The sequence below is a fragment of the Dipodomys ordii genome, unplaced genomic scaffold (genome assembly GCF_000151885.1).
Source record: "Dipodomys ordii isolate 6190 unplaced genomic scaffold, Dord_2.0 Scaffold25, whole genome shotgun sequence".
In the NCBI taxonomy this organism is placed as follows: Eukaryota; Metazoa; Chordata; class Mammalia; order Rodentia; family Heteromyidae; genus Dipodomys; species Dipodomys ordii.
The window spans coordinates 794,781-810,642 of NW_012267241.1; the positions used below are offsets into that span (position 1 = coordinate 794,781).

A 15,862-nucleotide genomic window follows, 5' to 3' on the forward strand; every position below is an offset into this window, starting at 1 on the left:
GTCCCCTCCCCTCCCCTCTCCTTTCCCTCTCCTTTCCCCTCTCCAGGCATGAACCACCAGTGTCTGGCTTAGGAATTTCTTTTTAAAACTTCTAAGATGATTCTTAGGATAACTAACATATGAATAGGTTGGAATATGAATTTAGATTTAAAGAGTTTTAATTTTAGGGCCATATTATAGACTTTTCTTTTGGGTTTCAGAGTTTCAAGGAATTATTATTTAGATACTCTTTTAAAATCTAAATGTTCGAAAGATTGATAAAGTTGGACAATCAGATTTGATTTAAGTATTTGTATTATTCTGCCTTTTTTTCTTTTGCGCCACTTCCGGCTTTTTTGAGTAGCTTACTGGAGATAAGAGTCTCACTGGGACTTTTTCTGTGTGGGCTCACTTTGAACTGTGATTCTCAGATCTCAGCCTCCTGTGTAGTTAGGGTTATTGGCGTGGGCCACTGGTGCCTGTCTCATTTTGTCTTTTTAAAGTGTTTTATATACAGAGGAATTTCAGAAATGGAAATAAGGTGACTTTTCTACCCCATTTTTAGGACCTGTAAAATGTCTTTTTTTTTTGGTCAGTCATGGAGCTTAAACTCTGGGCCTGGGCACTGTCCCTCAGCTCTTCAACTCAAGGCTAGCATTCTACCACTTGAGCCACGGAGCCATTCCTGGTTTTCTGGTGTTTTATTGGAGATAAGAGTCTCACAGACTTTCCTGCTTGAGCTGGCTTTGAACTGTGATCCTCAGATCGCAGCCTCCGGAGTAGCTAGGATTACAGACATGAGCCACCAATGCCTGGCCTGTGAAATGTCTTTGACAGCAAAAACATTTTCCCTTTGTGTCTTGCTGTCAAGGATTTAAAATAGTAGCTAGTGAGTCAGTGAAGTGAGTTTCATAGAATATTTTTTTCTTACTGACTTGAAAATGTCCTTTGGGTTACTTTAGAACAAACTGTTTATAGTTGTGCTCACTTCTATTTTGTAGAAAGCTCAGGCTCAGCTGAAGCTCCCCATTGTCCCGTCCCTGCAAAGACTGCTGATTTATCGCTGGGCCCACCAGGCTATGCTCACGCCTTCTGATCATCCTCTTCTGCCACTTATTTGGCAGAAGTTTTTCCTCCTGTATCTTCACCGTCCAGGACCACAATATGGGTATGATACTCAGTGTTGTAGTAAGTTCTTATGAACCTCTTTCTGAATCTTTGGTTTTTATGTTTCTTTGGGGGTGATAATAGGATTTGAACTCAGGGCATTATGCTTGCTAGGCCAGTGCTCTTCTTGAATCACCTTATTGCTCTGATTATTTTTGAGACAGTGTCTTATTTTTGGCTCAGCCCTGCTTGGACAATAGTCCTCCTTTTTAAACTTACCACCATAGCTGGGATGACAGGAATATTCCACCATGCTCAACTTTTTTTGTGGAAATAGGGTGTTGTGAGCTTGTGTGTATGTGTGGGGGGGGAGAGGACAGGGGTTTGTGTGTGTGTGCTGGTCCTAGGGCTTAAACGCAGGGCCTGGGTGCTGGCCCTGAGCTTTGTTGCTCAAGGTTAGCACTCTACCACTTGAGACAGAGCTTCATTTCTGGCTTTTTTGGTGATTACTTGGAGATAAGAGTCTTAAGACCTTTTCTGCTGGGCTAGCTTCAAACCATGGTCTTCAGCATCTTGAGTGGCTAGGATAACAGGTGTGAGCCTTCGGCACCCAGCTGTTGTGAGCTTTTTTTGCCCCTGCTAGCCTAGAACTGCAGTCCTTCCAGTCTTAGCTTCCCACCTAGCTGGGATGACAGGCCTTTGCCAATGCACCTGTTCTGTGTTTTTATACTCTGGAGTATGAGTTAGTCATTCTCTGGTGATCTCTGGCCTAGGACTCTTCAACTCTGCTTATAAAACTGGGTCTGGGGCTGGGAAGGTGGCTCAGTGGTAGAGCGCTTGCCTTGCATGCATGAGGCCCTGGGATCGATTCCTTAGCACCACGTAAGCAAGGGGGAAAAAAGCCGGAAGTGGCACTGTGGCTCAAGTGGTAGACCGCTAGCCTTGAGCTGAAGAGCTGAGGGACAGCGCCCAGGCCCAGAGTTCAGGCCTCACGACTGGACCCCCCCCCCAAAAAAAACAACTGGGTTTGCTTCTTTCTTTTGGGTTGGGTTTTCTTTTTTCTCTTTCTTTTTTTTTGGGGGGGGTCCGGTCGTGGGCCTGAACTCTGGACCTGGGCACTGTCCCTCAGCTCTTCAGCTCAAGGCTAGCGGTCTACCACTTGAGCCACAGTGCCACTTCCGGCTTTTTCCCCTCTTGCTTATGTGGTGCTGAGGAATCGAACCCAGGGCCTCATGCATGCAAGGCAAGCGCTCTACCACTGAGCCACCTTCCCAGCCCGAGGCCTGGGTTTTCTTGAGAGTATTTATCATCTTCTTTCCTCAGTATGATGAGGACAATACCTAGAAATTGGGAAAAAGTTTAGCATATAGCCTGTGGGAGATACAAAGGGAAAGAAACTGTCCCAAATCAGTAGTACATGTGTGAGTATAACAGGCTTTTGTGCAGGTGTGAGTAAAGGCCGGACTTGTCTGGCAGCTTTTGGGTGGTTCTTTAGGATGTTGAATGGTTCCATTGCATATCTGAAACTGTCCATTGTTACCAACAGTTACCAACTCTGCCTCAGTTTCTAGCTCCTCCCTGTTTTTTCACTCCTTTGAACATAAAGATGCTGATTCTTTGTCACTTCTGTTTTCTGCTAGATTGCAAGTTCTTCAAAAGCAAAGACTGTCTTTAATCTATTCTCTTGTTCCAAATGGTGGTATACCTTCAGTTTGTGTAGCAGTTCATTCTTTAAAAACGATTCTTATGTACTTAGTCTATCTTTTTCTCCAGGGTATAGATTCTAGAACCTCCAATAGGTCTCTAAAGCCACTGTGTTGAACTATTAATATACTTTTTTTCTACACACATATACCTGTGACAGAATGTATTACTTATTTCTGGAATTAGCCATTTGATACTTTTGGATAGTATAATTAAAACCAAAGAAAGCAAAACTATAGATGAAGGAGAATTTTATACACACACACACACACACACACACACACACACACACATATATAATCTCAAAGTACTCTTTGAGACAGAAATAATAGGTATTAGTTTAATTATATAAATATATTAAATATATTAGCCTCACTAAATGTCTGCTTTGTTGTTATGTAGGGACACCATCTTGTGTTGAAAGGTTCCATATCTGTGCTTATATTTTTTAAGGCTACCCATAGATGGTTGTATTGGAAGAAGGTTTTTTCAAAGTCCTGCTCATATCAATTTGTTGAAAGACATGAAGAAGCGACTGACTGAGGTGGCTGACTTTCACCATGCTGCAAGCAAAGCCCTCCGCATTCCAGCAGAGGGCAGCGAAGGGCTGCCAGAGAGCCAAGCTGGCACTCCTGGTTATTTTACATCACCAGAACTGCACACAGAACTTGTGAGGTAAGATGGCTATTTTGCCATTTATGCTGTTGTTTGTAGCACAGGTACTGTGCTGGAGCAGTGAGCACTGTGGTACATACTGTAGATATCATTCTGTTGCCCTGAATGTGGAAGATGGCTTTAACGCAGATTTGTACCTTGTTTCTCAACAGAAGGCAGTCAGTCATTTGCATGTAGCACTGCTGTGTGTTTGTATCCAGAGTAATCTCTTCTATTTCTTTATGTAGGATAGAAATAAACCAAAATAAATTGATCATAGCAGACATGAAACTATCAGAACCTGCCAGAATAGCTCTTAAAAAGATAAAAGTAATCAAGGGAGGGTGTTTTAATTGTGGCTCAGAGACCCCATGATAGGATCAGAGATCCGCCTGGGGTTGGAAAGAAACCTCTAAAGCTATAAAATCAGGCATAGTACTCGCATGTCCCAAAGTTGGGAAATATGAAGTAAGATTCAGATTCTTGTTACAGTTTCTTCACCTTTCTCTTATAAGTGTAATTGAAATCAAATAATTTATCTTATTAATAAAATCTAATAAAAGTGGTTGTTAATAATGAACCCTAATGGGGCTGGGAACGTGGTTCAGTGGTAGAGGCAAGGTACAATGCTTGCCTTGCATGCATGAGGCCTGGGTTTGATTCCTTAGCACCCATATAAACAGAAAAAGCTGGAAGTGGTGCTGTGGCTCAAGTGGTAGCGTGCTAGCTGAAGAGCTGAGGGACAGTGCCCAGGCCCAGAGTTCAAAACCCACGACTAACAACAACAAGAAAAAAACCCTAATTGCCAAATAGCTTAGTGAAGAAACCTAGGATTTCAGCTAGCACTAATACTTAGTGCTCTCTCCGCTTCCAGAAAAAGTTTTACTTTATCTTGCTTGGTTGAAGACTTAACCGGATGAAACTTTCTCTATGAACATTGTGGATTAGCCACAAAGTCTTTAATATTCCATCTGCTTCTCTTAAATTCCCTTCCCAAAGTGTGTTCAGAAAGTGACCCTCTCTCTTAATGAGTCTGAAGTTGGAAGAGAGAACTCTACATAACTGCCTTTTCCTTATAGGAACCATGGCCCTGTCTATGGACACACTGTCAAAACTTTGTACTCTGTTGAGTAAGGTCATGCCACCTCCTGGCCTCTTACCCAGTGATTTGTAGATGCTAACACTACTCTAGTCCTGCTGTTGCAAACATCTTGGAATACAAGTGATCTTAGCAAGATGAATGTGTTCCTTGTACAACCAAAAAAACTCACAGAAACAAAACCAAACAAACCCATCATTACAGTTACTGGAAAATTGAAACTTTTTTTTTCTTGGTAATACTAGTATTTTATTCCTGATATTTTTAATGGGAACAGAGTACACATGTACAGAGCTTTATTTATGATTGCTTGTTCAGGAAATGATCTTTGGCCCTAAAACTGGCAGTTTGTCTAGTGCTGAAAACTATAAAATGGCTTTGAATATTTTCCAAGTGCAAAGGCTCACTCTAACTTCATTGCCTCAGATTCAGATACTATGATAATCACCTTTTCTAGTTTTATTTTTTATTTTTGGTGTGTGTGTACTGTATTTAAACCTACATTATCTCAAGAGTTTCTTCTTCAGTCTTTTTGGGTTAGCAGTTATTTGATCATGTTTTAATAGTCCAAGCAGTCTCCTTTGTTTTTCTTTTCTTCCTTCCTTTCTTCCTTCCTTTCTTTTTTTTTTTTTTGGGTCCGGTAGTGTTGCCTGAACTCTTGGCCTGGGCGCTGTCCCTCAGCTCTTCAGCTCAAGGCTAGCACTCTACCACTAGAGCCACAGCACCACTTCCGGCTTTTTTCTTTTTGCTTATGTGGTGCTGAGGAATCGAACGCAGGGCCTCAGGCATGCAAGGCAAGCTCTGCCACTGAGCCACCTTCCCAGTCCACAGTCTCCTTTGTTGATCTGTGTGTTTGGTTGGTAGCTGGTTAAGTTTTGTAAATTGAGAGCTTGTTTTATTCTTATGTAATGGTGCTAAGGTCCATAGCAATGTAAGTTATTTTTCCTACACATCTTTTATTATTTTATATAATTTTTTTATCTTTTAGGCTCTTCAATGTATATATATTATGGCTAGAAGATGAAAATTTTCAAAAAGGAGATACCTATATCCCTTCTCTACCAAAGCAATATGATATTCACAGGCTCGCAAAAGTGATGCAGAATCAGCAGGTAAAACTATAGCAATGGCTTTTTTTCTTAAAGCGTTTCTGAATGTAATTTGACTGATCATGGTCTTAATCCGATGGTAAAACCACTTATTGATTTGGAAATAGTCACATGAATGATCATTATATTGATGGGGTTTGTCAATGACAGGATATTCCCTTTTGAATCTCCAGTTCTACTTTGGCCTTAATTGAGGCCTAGAGTTCATTTCTAGGCTTTCTACAATCTCATGAACATTTCTTTTTTTTTTTTTTTGGGGGGGGGGTCCGGTTGTGGGGCCTGAACTCTGGGCCTGGGCGCTGTCCCTCAGCTCTTCAGCTCAAGCTAGCGCTCTACCACTTGAGCCACAGCACCACTTCCGGCTTTTTTTTCCTGCTTATGTGGTGCTGAGGAATTGAACCCAGGGCCTCAGGCATGCAAGGCAAGCACTCTACCACTGAGCCACCTTCCCAGCCCCAGCATTTTAACTTTTGAAGTTTATTCGTTTTTTCTCAGGATCTATACAGTTCCTCTCTCTCTCCCTTTTTCTTCCCTTCCTTCCCTTTCCTTCTCTTCCTGTCTTTGCTTGCCAAGGATGTATGACACATTTTTTTTTTTAAATCTGTAATTCCAGCTTCTGGTAGTTCTGTCTTTTGTTTACCTACCTTTGTTAACTCTCGGTATTTGTTTTAATCATCAGCATCTGTTAACAATTGTTTAGCACTGAAGCAAACTGAAGCAAACTCCATTTATTTATTTATTTATGGGTCTGGTCGTGGGGCCTGAACTCTGGGCCTAGGCACTGTCCATCAGCTCTTCAGCTCAAGGCTAGCACTCTACCACTTGAGCCACAGTGCCACTTCCGGCTTTTTTCTTTTTTCTTTTGTGGTGCTGAGGAATGGAACCCAGGGCCTCATGCATGCAAGGCAAGCGCTCTACCACTGAGCCACCTTCTCAGCCCAAAGCAAACTCCATTTAAAGGTGTGTCTGCACACTACATAATGAGAAGCTCTGCTACAGTGGGTGCAGATGGATTGTGAATATAGGATTGTGAACACAATTACTTTGAACTCCTCCTCTAAGTTTGTAATGCTTTTTTCCATGGTTGGTTTGAAAGTAATAATTTAGGACTTCATAGAAGTGGCTGATAAAAGAGCTAGGATCATTTTAGATTTAGTGGATCCAAGGGTATTTAGAAAACTTAAAACTAGAGAAAAAGAAAATCACCCACAAGATCTTAGTTCTTATTTGACGCTTGGTATTACTATTTTGAGCAATGTATTTTAATGTGGGTTTTTGTTTTGTTTTGTTTTTTGGTGCTGTTCCTAGAGCTTGAACTCAGGAGTTTGGCACTGTCCCTGAGCTGCTTTTGCTCCAGGCTAGCACTCTACTGCTTGAGAGACAGCTCTACTTTTGGCTTTTTGATAGTTTATTGGAAGTAAGAGTCTCTTGGACTTTACTACTTGGGCTGACTTTGAACTGTAATCCTCAGATCTCAGCCTCCTAGTAATTAGGATTACAGATATGAGCCACTAGCACTCAGCTTAGTGTGTATATTTGATATTTTCTGTGGTTATTTTAAGTAGCTTACCACTCTAATATGTGGTGATCACCAGTGAAGGAAATATGGTTCACAGAATTGTAAGACAGATCACAGGAGTGGGGGAAGAGAAGGCTAGAACCTTTATTTCTTCTTTTTCTCATTTTACTTATTTTCCCTTTTATTGTGAATATATTTCATCACATAGAAGAAATAGGAATTCCAGAATAATGTAATGGACATGCCATTCTTTTCATCCCCTCACGTACCATTGCCTAGTTCTGTGTATAGCCGAGCGATTCTGTCTACTGTATATTGTCTTGGTGTCAAATTTATGGAGCATTTGATACATAAAGATTTTAATTTAATAGCAGTTTATATCTGGGAAATATCCACAATAATTCCTTTTTTTATTTGTTTACATTCATTGTAAGGAAGGAGGGAATTTTTCCTTTTTCCATTTTCCTTTCCTTTTTTTCCTCCCTTTCCTTTCTTTTTTTCTTTTTCTTCTTTTTTTTTTTTTTTTTGTTGGTCGTGGGCCTAAACTCTGGGCCTGGTCACTGTCCCTCAACTCTTGAGCTCAGGGCTAGCGTTTTGCCACTTAAGCCACAGTCACTTCCAGCTTTTTCTACTTATATGGTGCTGAGGAATTGAACCCAGGGCCTCAGGCATGTGAGGCAAGCACTCTACCACTGAGCCACCTTTCCAGTCCCTCCTTCCATTCTTTCCTTTCCTGTTTTTTTTTTTTTCTCTTGCCACTACCAGATCTTGAACTCAGAGTCTTGAATTTCTTGATCGCAGCTAGCACTCTACTGCTTGAGCCATGCATCCAGACTGGCATTTGGTGATTAGTTGAAGATGGAGTCTCAAATTCTATAGACTTCTACCTAGGTTGATTTGCTCCTGAGTAGCTAGGATTACAGGCATCAGCTACCAGTGCCCAGCTTCACAATAATTTCTTTTTAATTTTTAAATTTCAGATTTTTATTACATTTTTTATTGTCTTCAAGAAATTGTAAAAAGGGGTATTACTTAACTTGGTTTATAAGTACAATATATCTTGATCAGTGTCGCCCCTTTCATCATTCTTCTCCATTCCTCTCATCCCTAACCCCTCCACTTGATTTTCCTAGTTTCTTTGGATATGCATTGAATTATAATTTTCCCCTCACTTTCCCCTCTTCATTTGAATCTCCTCCCACACCTTTCAATAATTCCTTAATATTAAACATCAGTGTTCAAATTTCCATTTGTCTTACAAGTATTATAAAAGTTTTGTTTTTATTTTTACAGTTTCAACCAGAGTCTGCATTTTGTGACTATTGTCTTACAAATCTGACTAATCTATAAATTGTCTCTTTTTCTCCATTTTCCTCTTGAGATTTATTTGTTATACAAATTGTGTAGTTTGCCTATAGCTTCCCACCAGTCTAGATTCTACTGGTAATGTCTTTGTGGTATAGTTTTAACATGTTTTTCTGTCTCTTCTATTTCATATTAATTAAAATTGGATTAAGAGGCTTGCTTTAAACTTAATTTGATTATTTTAAATTTATTTTTTAAAGTCTTTTTAAAATGTTCTATTTTTTACCTATATTTTATTATGCATATAATTATTAGCCCAATAGTTTATTGCATAACATAAATATGTATACTGTGCTTTCTAGTTAAGGTATACAATCAAAAAGTTCTCAACTTCTACTGAGATCGAGATTGTTAGTTATCACTTTTAATACAACCCATGGCAAAACTGAAGACTTGGACCTGATCACCTCACGTTGAGACTTACTGAGTCATTTTACAGTTTAATATATGGCTTAAATGTGAATATGTGCTTTATCTGCTAAAGTTTTAAGTATAGTGATACCCTTACAGGATTTGTGGATGGAGTATTTGAACATGGAGCGCATACATTATGAGTTCCAGGAAACCATTGGTCTATGGATGCAGACCAAGCATGAGTCCTATTCCATACCCTGCAGCCTGTCAGCACACCTGGACTTCACTGATCCTTTGTTGGGTGAGTCACATGATTTCATTCTCTTTCAACAAATGAATGAATGATTGAAGGAGTGAGAGAGTTAAAGAATAAATTGTTTTAAGGTTTCTATACTTTTACCTCCAATGAGATTGCATTTTAACAGTTCCATATTAACATGTTTGCCTCTTAGAGCTAGATTAATCAGAACCCACACGAGAAATTGAATATAAACTAGGTCAAGCTTTGACTTTCTCTCATGTGAAAGATGATTGAAGACAGGCAGTTCAGAGCAGTAGGGTAGTGTCATGAGTCTTGCAACCCTTCAAGGACTCTTGTTCTTCCTATCTTGCTGTCTCACTGTTCTTTATGGGTAGCATTCACTTCTGGTTCAAAATGACCACTCTAGCTATCCCTTTTACATTCACATTCTAGTCAGCAGGGAGGAGAGTCTCCTTAGAAGAACTCAGATGCTGCTCACACTTTCCAGTTGTACCTCATTGGCCCAAACTGAGATATGCTGTAGCTAGCTAATAAAGAAGCTACAATGTCAGTAGGTCATTTCTTCTGCAATGCTTCAAAATGACATTTCGATTCACTTATAAAACCATGTGTAAAATGCAATTTTAATTTATTGTTTTAGCTTCAGTTTTAACATTCAGAAGCTGTGGTTTTCTTTTATGAGCTATTTTGCTTTGTGTGTGGAATCTTTCCATACAAATAGAGCATGTTTCCTATGTGTCTTGAATTGCTTTCTAAGTTGGCCATTTCTCACATTGCATTTTTCTCAAGATAGTATTATAGTATTTCTCAAGATAGATAAATTATCAGCTTGTTCTTCATATCAGGTCTTAAAACCCCATTAAACTGATAAAGTTTTCTGGTATAGTTCCACAAATAATAATAGAAAGTGATACTTGTTAGCTACTGAATGTATTTTTATAGGATATAAAATTCAAATACAATTGTTGCCAAATATGCTACAATATACTATAAAGAACACTGAAATGGGCTGGGTGCTGATGGCTCACACCTGTAATCCTAACTACTCAAGGGGCTGAGATCTGAGGATTGTGGTTCAAAGCCAACCCAGGCTGCGCCCTGGCCTAGAGTTCAAGCTCCATGACCTACCAAAAAAAGAGAAAAGAATATTGAAATGATTCCAGAAGGGCAGAAATACTCTTGCTCTACCAACTTGTTAGGTGTATGAAGAGAAAAGGAAGACACTATTGGGGCTTCAGCTCATTCATTGCAAAATGAAGATGTTGAACAGTCTTGTCTAGGGCTGTAGATTTTCCCCTCCACTACTCTGGTTGTTTTCCATGATTGCAAAAGTAATGTGTGTTCATTTAAAACAACAAAATAAGAAAGATACAGAGAAGAAGAAAATTAGGCTTAGCCTGACCATATGAATTTTTTTTCTATTCCTGAAAGTTTATGAGTGAAGAAACATGGGGCTAGATATGGAAACTGTTGAATGCTTTCTGTTCAGGCCCATCCATCTTTTATGCTTTCATGTCACTACCTGAAAAGGTTAATTTTTATCTCTGGAGTTAGGGAAAATTGATTCATCAAATTTAAGTTAGTAATTTATGAATCCAGTAGTTCGTTGTGGCCATTGTCCAGTAATATATATATATATATATATATATATACACACACACATATATATAAATTAAGTCTTACAGTAACCCAGAGTGGGTTATCCTCATTGAGAAGGAAGGAATACAGGATGTAAGATGGTTGAGTAACTTCTCTGTGTTGATTACATAGCTGCAAGGTGACAGAGCTGTCTGGCTCCAGAGGCCCTGATATTCATCACTGTTTACCTTGCCTTTTGTTTTTGGCTATTGGAACAGGTTTCAATTCCAAACAAAATTAAGACCTGAATTTCTAAATTTTAAGCTTCAGGTTTTTCTCAAATGTTAGCTGATTTTTTTTTTAAAGGGTGGGGGTGTTTGGTTGTGTGCTTGAATTCCAAGGCCTTATGCTTTTCCTTAGCTTTTTTCCCTCAAAGCTGGTGCTCTACCATTTGATTTACAGTTCTACTATCATAGGTGATAATAAATTACCTATGGAAATGTGGTTATGATTGTAGGTAAAATTTTACCAAAGTACTTGTAACACAGAGTTCTTTTTCTTAAACTAAATTGGCTTTTGTTGCTTCAAGATTTCTGTTAGTCGTGAATCCCAATGCTTGTTACAGGAAAATATGCTCTGAGTTTTAATACTTGTTTAAAAATCCTAGTTGATTTTTCTTTCATGGTAAGTTATCTTGGATTTGAAGAAGCCCTCATTTTTCCCCTTAAACTCATGACATTGCTTGAAAAAAGTGACTGAAATAATCACGTCTTATCTAGTGGTGAAGACCCAACTTTACCTGATCTGTGCAAAGTAGTTGCAGTGGAAAAACACTAGCTGTAAGGGTCACTAATGTACTTGACCTTTTTGGAATGTTAACTTAGTCTGTTTGAGATACAAAAAGTACAATTCTCTTTATGCCAAGTCATGGGAGTAAAATTTTCTTTGATTTTTTTTTTCCACAAGAGTAAAAAATTAAATGTTACCTCTGGAATGAGATCAGAAACTCATTAGTTGTCCCTTAAGTACTTGTTGACTTATTGACTTGAAGTTTCCTTGACCTTTCCCTTCCTTTCTTATCTTGCTATTGAAAAGAACTGGGTATGTATCAGCATTTGTCTTCATGTTCTTCAGTTCCCACCTGCTGTTGGTATGTGTAGGTCAGGTGAAAAGAGAGACAGGAAAGATAGAGATTTTATTGGATACCTATAGTTCTATATTTGGTACAGAAATAGCAAACATTTAAATTTTATTAATCCTTCTGAGACCAGTACTGATCTAGTACAGTTTTTTTTTTTCTTTTGAGTCGGGTCGTGTTGCCTGAACTCTTAGCCTGGGCGCTGTCCCTCATCTCCTCAGCTCAAGGCTAGTGCTCTACCACTTGAGCCACTTCAGGCTTTTTTTTTTTTTTGCTTATGTGGTGCTGAGGAATCGAACCCAGGCCTCAGGCGTGCAAGGCAAGTGCTCTACCACTGAGCCACCTTCCCAGCCCCACTAGTACAGTTTCATGGTACAGACATTTTCACTTTTCTTTTCTTTTCTTTTTTTTTTTTGGCCAGTCCTGGGGCATGAACTCAGAGCCCGGGTGTTGCCCTGAGCTTCTTTTGCTCAGGACTAGCACTTCACCACTTGAGCCACAGCACCACTTCCAGCTTTTTCTGTTTATGTGGTACTGAAGAATTGAACCCAGGGCTTCATGTATGCGAGGCAAGCACTCTACCACTAAGCCACATTCCCAGCCCTGTTTTCACTTTAGCATAGTGTATGGCACTGGTCTGCTTATTTGGAGTCCACAAATCATTTGTTAAAAATAGGTTACTAAGTGTATGAGTGCAAAAATCTAGGTACTAGAGGAGTTTGTATACATGTCTTCATTCATTTTTTTCTTTTAGTACTTTTAGCTTTTTGCTCAGATATTGACTTCCTTTCAGATTCCCCCCCCCCTTCTATATTCTAAAGTTCTCTTTTTTAGTTCTAAGAAGTTTCTCTTCAAGTATGGGTATAATTTCTGGTTTGTTTGCTGGTACTGGCGTTTGAACTCAGGTTCCTGTGCTTGCTAGGCAGGCACTCTTACCACTGAGCCATACCTCCAGGCTTTTTCTCTTTCTCTCTCTTTTTTTTTCTTTCAGTCATGGTACTTGAACTTAGGGCCCAAGCACTGTCCTTGGGCCTCTTTGTGTTCAAGGATAGTGCTCTACCACTTGAGCCACAGTGTCACTTCCTGAAGTTTTCTCTGTTTACCTGCCCTGTACCTGTCCCATTGCCCATCCATTAACCAAATGATAACCACCACCTGCCACTTTATTAAGATCACCTTTATACTAAAAGTAAGTCCAACTTCTGCTGAGAAGCTCAAACTTCTTAGCAGGTCATGCAAGACTATTGAGAGTAGTATTGAAGATCATGTGCTTTCACTTTTTAACTACTATTAAACTATAAACTTTTAAAGGATAGAATTTCTGTTGTACCACCTTCTCGTAGCTCTATTGGAATATTATTATGAATTTGAGTGATCCCTCAAAACTGGAAAGACCCCAAAAAGGAATGGCTTTATTCACTTAGGCCTTTTGTGGTTTTAAGAAACTAGTTGAAGATCTCTACCATTCTCTATGAAAGTAACAGATCAGGGCTTTGTACTATTTAGCATATCACTATCCACTAGTTTCCATTACTATATATATGACTTAATTTTCTTTTAGCTAAAGAAAGGATTTTAAGTAACTTGCGGAAGCATGAGGCACCCCATCCTTACCTTGTTCTGCACTCCATGCGGCCTCCTGTGCCAGTCATCAATTCAGCTGCACTTTTGAATCAGAAGGACACCACCCAGCTGGTGTGCAAAGACCTGAATCTGTTACAACAGCAGGCCAGGTAAGATGATGAAACCTTAGGATTGTGCTCCCAGCCTTGGTACTCTGACAGCCTGGTTGATGTATCACCTAGATTCACTTCCTCATCAGCAATCTTGCCATGAGGTTATTTTGTCAGACTGGCTCAGATGGTTTATTTGGTGAAACAAGTTGTGACAAGTCTTTTACATTCACATTGAAATTATCTTACCTTCAAGGTTCTGTTTCCTGTGGGGATATTTCTGGGTGTCGAGTGGGAAGATGGTATTGGAAGGGACTGAAATGAAATTTATTCATTTATCATTGATTTGCTCTGTTAATCTGTTTTTTAAACAATTGACATAGATACTTGGTTGAAATGTAAGAATGTCATTTGGTGATTTGATTTCACATAGTAAATAGAGAAAAATAACTTGCTAAATTTTTATTTCTAGCTTGCAGTCTTGTGATGAATGCATCTGGAATAAGTGTCTTATTAACAGTAAATGACCTTTATTTTTATAAATTCTTTATGTCATTTTGTTGGTGTATTTTTCCTTAGCTATATTAATAGGTCTAGGCATTTATTGTACATGGCGTATACACATGGGCACTTGTCCATTAACATAATAACAAATATGTTAGGGCATCAACTCACCATGTAGCTCTTTTTGGGGGGATGGTAGTGATGGTGCTGAGTATTGAACCCATGGCCGTGTGCATCCTAAGCATTAGCCCTACCACTCATGTTTAGAGTTCATAGTCTTTGACATTTCAGTACCCAAAAAGTCACTAACACTTAGAAATGTCACCTTTTTAATATGATTAAGTGAATTTGAAATTCTCATTTGTTAAATAGTTTGTATCCATTTAAAAACAGATTCTAGGGCTGGGAATGTGGCTCAGTGGTAGAGTGCTTGCATGGGGCCCTGGGTTCAATTCCTCAGCACCACATAAACAGAAAAAGCTGGAAGTGGCACTGTGGCTCAGGTGGTAGAGCGCTAGCCTTGAGCTGAAGAGTGGAGGGACAGCGCCCAGACCCAGAGTTCAGGCCCCTTGACTGACCAAACAACAACAACAAAAACAGATTCTAAACAAAGCTTTATTTTTATTTAAAAGTGCTCTCACTTTTCTATAAGGCTTTATTATTGTTTCCTAACTTTCAGGTTGATTAGTTTGTCTGCCAAGAGATAGAATTTGGCCAAATCTTGGTATATACACATCTTGGTGTTTTGTTATTTTTTGCTATAGTGCTGGCTGAGGGTGATGAGACGCCTTTTTCATGCAACCGCTCCTGGTTTTCTTTTTCCTCTTGGTGACGCTTTTCAGAACTGCAGCTCTTCGGGAATCTCAGCAGGTTGCCCTGGATGGTGAGCTGTTGGACACAATGCCCAAACAGTATACTAACCGAGAAGAGCAGACTACCCTACATTTGGAATGTAGAGGCAGTGGGGGTAAGAAATGCCAAGGACCAGCAGTTGTAACAGTCCAGGTAAGATTGCTTGTATTTTTCATAATTTAGAGAATTTTAGTTGAGACTCTTAAATTGGCCTATCACTGAGAAAGATTGAATGGATAATAGCACATGATTTTGTATCCCAAAACGTTTTGTAGTTTCAGGGAGAATGAAATTATACCCAGAGCGAATCTTATTTTCTATAAGTGCCTCATTAGTGCCCCAAGGCAGATGCTCAAATAGGAATTTAAGGAAAAGCAGAATTATTGAGAAGATTCTTAGAGGGAAGGGTTTAAAGTCATCCTCAAAAGGTAAGGAGGCTGCTACTTTGAAATCAACTAGAAGAAATGAGGGAATAGATTGTCATTGTGTTGTTCGGGGCCAATGGTTAGCTAAGTCTGTTTCAGGTGTTCTGGGGAGTAGAAAAGATTGGTGGGAATGATCCCTAGGAGCCCTAGTGGATGCTCTGGACAGTGGGGAACCTCTAAGTGTAAGAAGGATGTGGGAGGCTGATTATTTGGATGGAGTTTGCCAATAGGCAGATGAAAAATGTGTAACAATATGGCTACAAATTCAAGTGTCTCTGTCACCTTGTACTAGAAACACAGAACTTGGATCTGTGATATCATAAGACTAGAGAGTAGAAACTGACCCTAAGCTAACATATCAAAGCTAACATATCAAAGCTCTCACTATAGGCAGACCTCAGGAGAACAAATCATAACTTATTTTTTCTGTACAAGAATCCTATGAAGGGCTGGGAAGGTGGCTCAGTGGTAGAGCGCTTGCCTTGCATGCCAGAGGCCCTGGGTTCAATTCCTCAGCACCACATAAGCAAAAAGAAAAAA

General features: G+C 39.4%; 1 protein-coding gene across 1 annotated transcript in view; it reads left to right on the forward strand.

Moving 5' to 3' along the window:
- Nucleotides 1–15,862, forward strand: part of Epg5 (ectopic P-granules autophagy protein 5 homolog (C. elegans)) — a 105,409-nt gene that overhangs the window by 53,564 nt on the left and 35,983 nt on the right. The window contains exons 22-27 of the mRNA XM_013014901.1: nucleotides 981–1,147; nucleotides 3,244–3,465; nucleotides 5,532–5,655; nucleotides 9,047–9,191; nucleotides 13,430–13,601; nucleotides 14,888–15,050. Of these exons, the coding sequence (XP_012870355.1) occupies nucleotides 981–1,147; nucleotides 3,244–3,465; nucleotides 5,532–5,655; nucleotides 9,047–9,191; nucleotides 13,430–13,601; nucleotides 14,888–15,050 (993 nt within the window). The remainder of the gene's footprint in view (nucleotides 1–980; nucleotides 1,148–3,243; nucleotides 3,466–5,531; nucleotides 5,656–9,046; nucleotides 9,192–13,429; nucleotides 13,602–14,887; nucleotides 15,051–15,862) is intronic.